The sequence below is a fragment of the Cebus imitator genome, unplaced genomic scaffold (assembly GCF_001604975.1).
Source record: "Cebus imitator isolate Cc_AM_T3 unplaced genomic scaffold, Cebus_imitator-1.0 Scaffold607, whole genome shotgun sequence".
NCBI classification, from domain to species: Eukaryota; Metazoa; Chordata; class Mammalia; order Primates; family Cebidae; genus Cebus; species Cebus imitator.
Window position 1 is genome coordinate 434,088 of NW_016107922.1, and position 2,157 is coordinate 436,244.

Below are 2,157 nucleotides of genomic sequence, written 5' to 3' on the forward strand. Positions count from 1 at the left end.
CTGCAACCTCCACCTCCCGGGTTCAAGCAGTTCTGCCTCAGCCTCCCGAGTAGCTGGGATTACATGCATGCACCACCACACCTAGCTAATTTTTGTATTTTTAGTAGAGACGGGATTTCACCACAATGGCCAGGCTGGCCTCAAACTCCTGACCTCAAGTGATCCGCCCGCCTTGGCCTCCCAAAGTACTGGGATTGCAGGCGCCAGCCACTGCGTCCAGCCTGAAGCTTTAATCTTTTAATCGTCAAATTCATTATCTCTCTTTATAGACATTTTACATTTTATGGCATTCGTGAGATTAAGGCCCTGTTTCCCTGATGCCTGAGGTCTTCCTGGCATGGCATGGCATGGGAAGGCTGAACTCAGGTGTGGGATCAGCCCCAGGGTGCTGAGGGCCTGGGCAGTCTCTGGAATGAGGAGAACAAAGCTTGGCTCTGACCAAGGACAAAGAAGCCCGGGGCGTGCTGGCTGAGCCAGGACCTGGGCTGAGCCGCCGTTTCTGGAGCCCAGGCCAGCTGTGTGCACCTGTCGAGGGGTCCTGAGCAGGGCTTCCCAGGAGCAGCCGCCCACCATGTGTGTCCTCTTCCAGGTCGCTGCTGGGACACCGTGAGCCAGGAGTGAGCTGGAGCTGCCGCGCTGCCCAGGCCATGGACTGCGAGGTCAGAGGCCAGATCCCCTAAAGGCGCCTTGTGGGGGGTGGGGGGCGAGGGGTGAGGGCCCACGTGTCCCCCAGCACGCATGCCTGAGGGCTGAGGCTGAGCCCGCCTGGCCCTTAGCTCAGCTCAGCACAGAGGAACCCTGCCCAGTCCCTTCACTGAAGCAGGTGAGAGCTGGGCGGTCATCCCTGCCCCTGCCCCGAGCCTGCCTTGCGCTCTGCTTTTGGTACAGCCCTCCACACGGTGCCTGGGGCTAACTGCAAGGGCGAGGGGGCTTTTGGTTGAAGACCATGTAATAGGCAATGGGTCCCAGTACTTTGGGAGGCCGAGGCAGGCGGATTCCTTGAGGCCAGGGGGTCGAGGCTACAGTGAGCCATGATCGTGCCAGTGCACTCCAGCCTGTCCAAACAAACACAAAAGAGATGTCAGAACAAGAAAGTGGGCGTTAGATAACCGTCTTAGGTAATTCTCTCAACTATAAAATCAAGACAGTGATACTTTTGTCTAACCCATGCTGTTGCTATGAGGAGCAAATAAATCAATAAGTTCAAATAAAAGTGCTGTAAACTGTAAGGTGTTTCCAAATTTTTTTAACCCACTGAATTTAAATTTCCCTTCATAGCTGTGCAATGTGGCCCACACGCAGAGCCCCAGTGACGTGGGACACAGAGGCAGGGGGATTGCTGGAGGCCAGGAGTTTGAGACAAATGGGCAACATCGTAAGACCCTGTCCTTATAAAGGTACAAGCAGTGGAGTTCTGGGAGCCGGACTCTCCCCGAGTGATTCCTCGTCTCTCCTTCCCTTTAAACGGTCTCAGGATCACAGCCCACGGGTCAGGAACCTCTCTCCACGCACGGCCTCAGAGCCCCCTCCTGCTGAGCTCAGGTCCTCACGCTGTCCTGGCAGCCTCTGGGGAGGCATCTGCACAGTCTCATGCCTGGGTGCTTAGTGACCGGTCGCCTGTGTTGCAGGTCCTGAGCATGGAGAGCCCCTGGCTCCCGGGAGGTTCTCAAGCCGCCCCTGCTGGGCGCCCTCTCCAGAGGTGGGGATGTCAGTTACACAAACAGGAGATTGCAGGAGCTCCCCCCATCCTGATGCAGGCTTGTTGTCAGTGCCCAAAAGACGGCTCTGGGGGTGCCTCTGGCGGCTGCTGTTCCTACTCTGTGCTCTGGAGGTGTCTGCAGGTAGAACACCACCATCACCTGTGCAGTGCCCTGACTCAGGGAGGCGCCTGCCCGCCCGGCTGCCCTCCCACCCTCCCACCTCTTCCCCCGGCACCCTCAGTGGAGGAGGCTGGAAGTCGCCACTCCCAGTGCTCCTTTCTTGCTTTCGGGGTGAGAAAGCGGAGGCAGCAGTGAGGCACCCGCCCAGGCCCACAGAGCTGGGGTCACAGGAAAACACTTCGAAACCTTCCCTTAAATTCTAGGATTCAGGCTTTTTTTAAATCAGAACTTTTTTTTTCAGATGGAGAAATAGGTAATAGGTACACCGCCATGCTCA

At 57.0% G+C, this 2,157-nt stretch overlaps 1 protein-coding gene across 1 annotated transcript in view; it reads left to right on the forward strand.

Annotated features, from left to right (window-relative positions):
• BID (BH3 interacting domain death agonist) overlaps window positions 1-2,157 on the forward strand; it is a 33,931-nt gene that overhangs the window by 19,116 nt on the left and 12,658 nt on the right. The window contains exon 2 of the mRNA XM_037734338.1: window positions 590-659. Coding sequence (XP_037590266.1) covers window positions 648-659 — 12 coding nt within the window. The 5' untranslated portion in view covers window positions 590-647. The remainder of the gene's footprint in view (window positions 1-589; window positions 660-2,157) is intronic.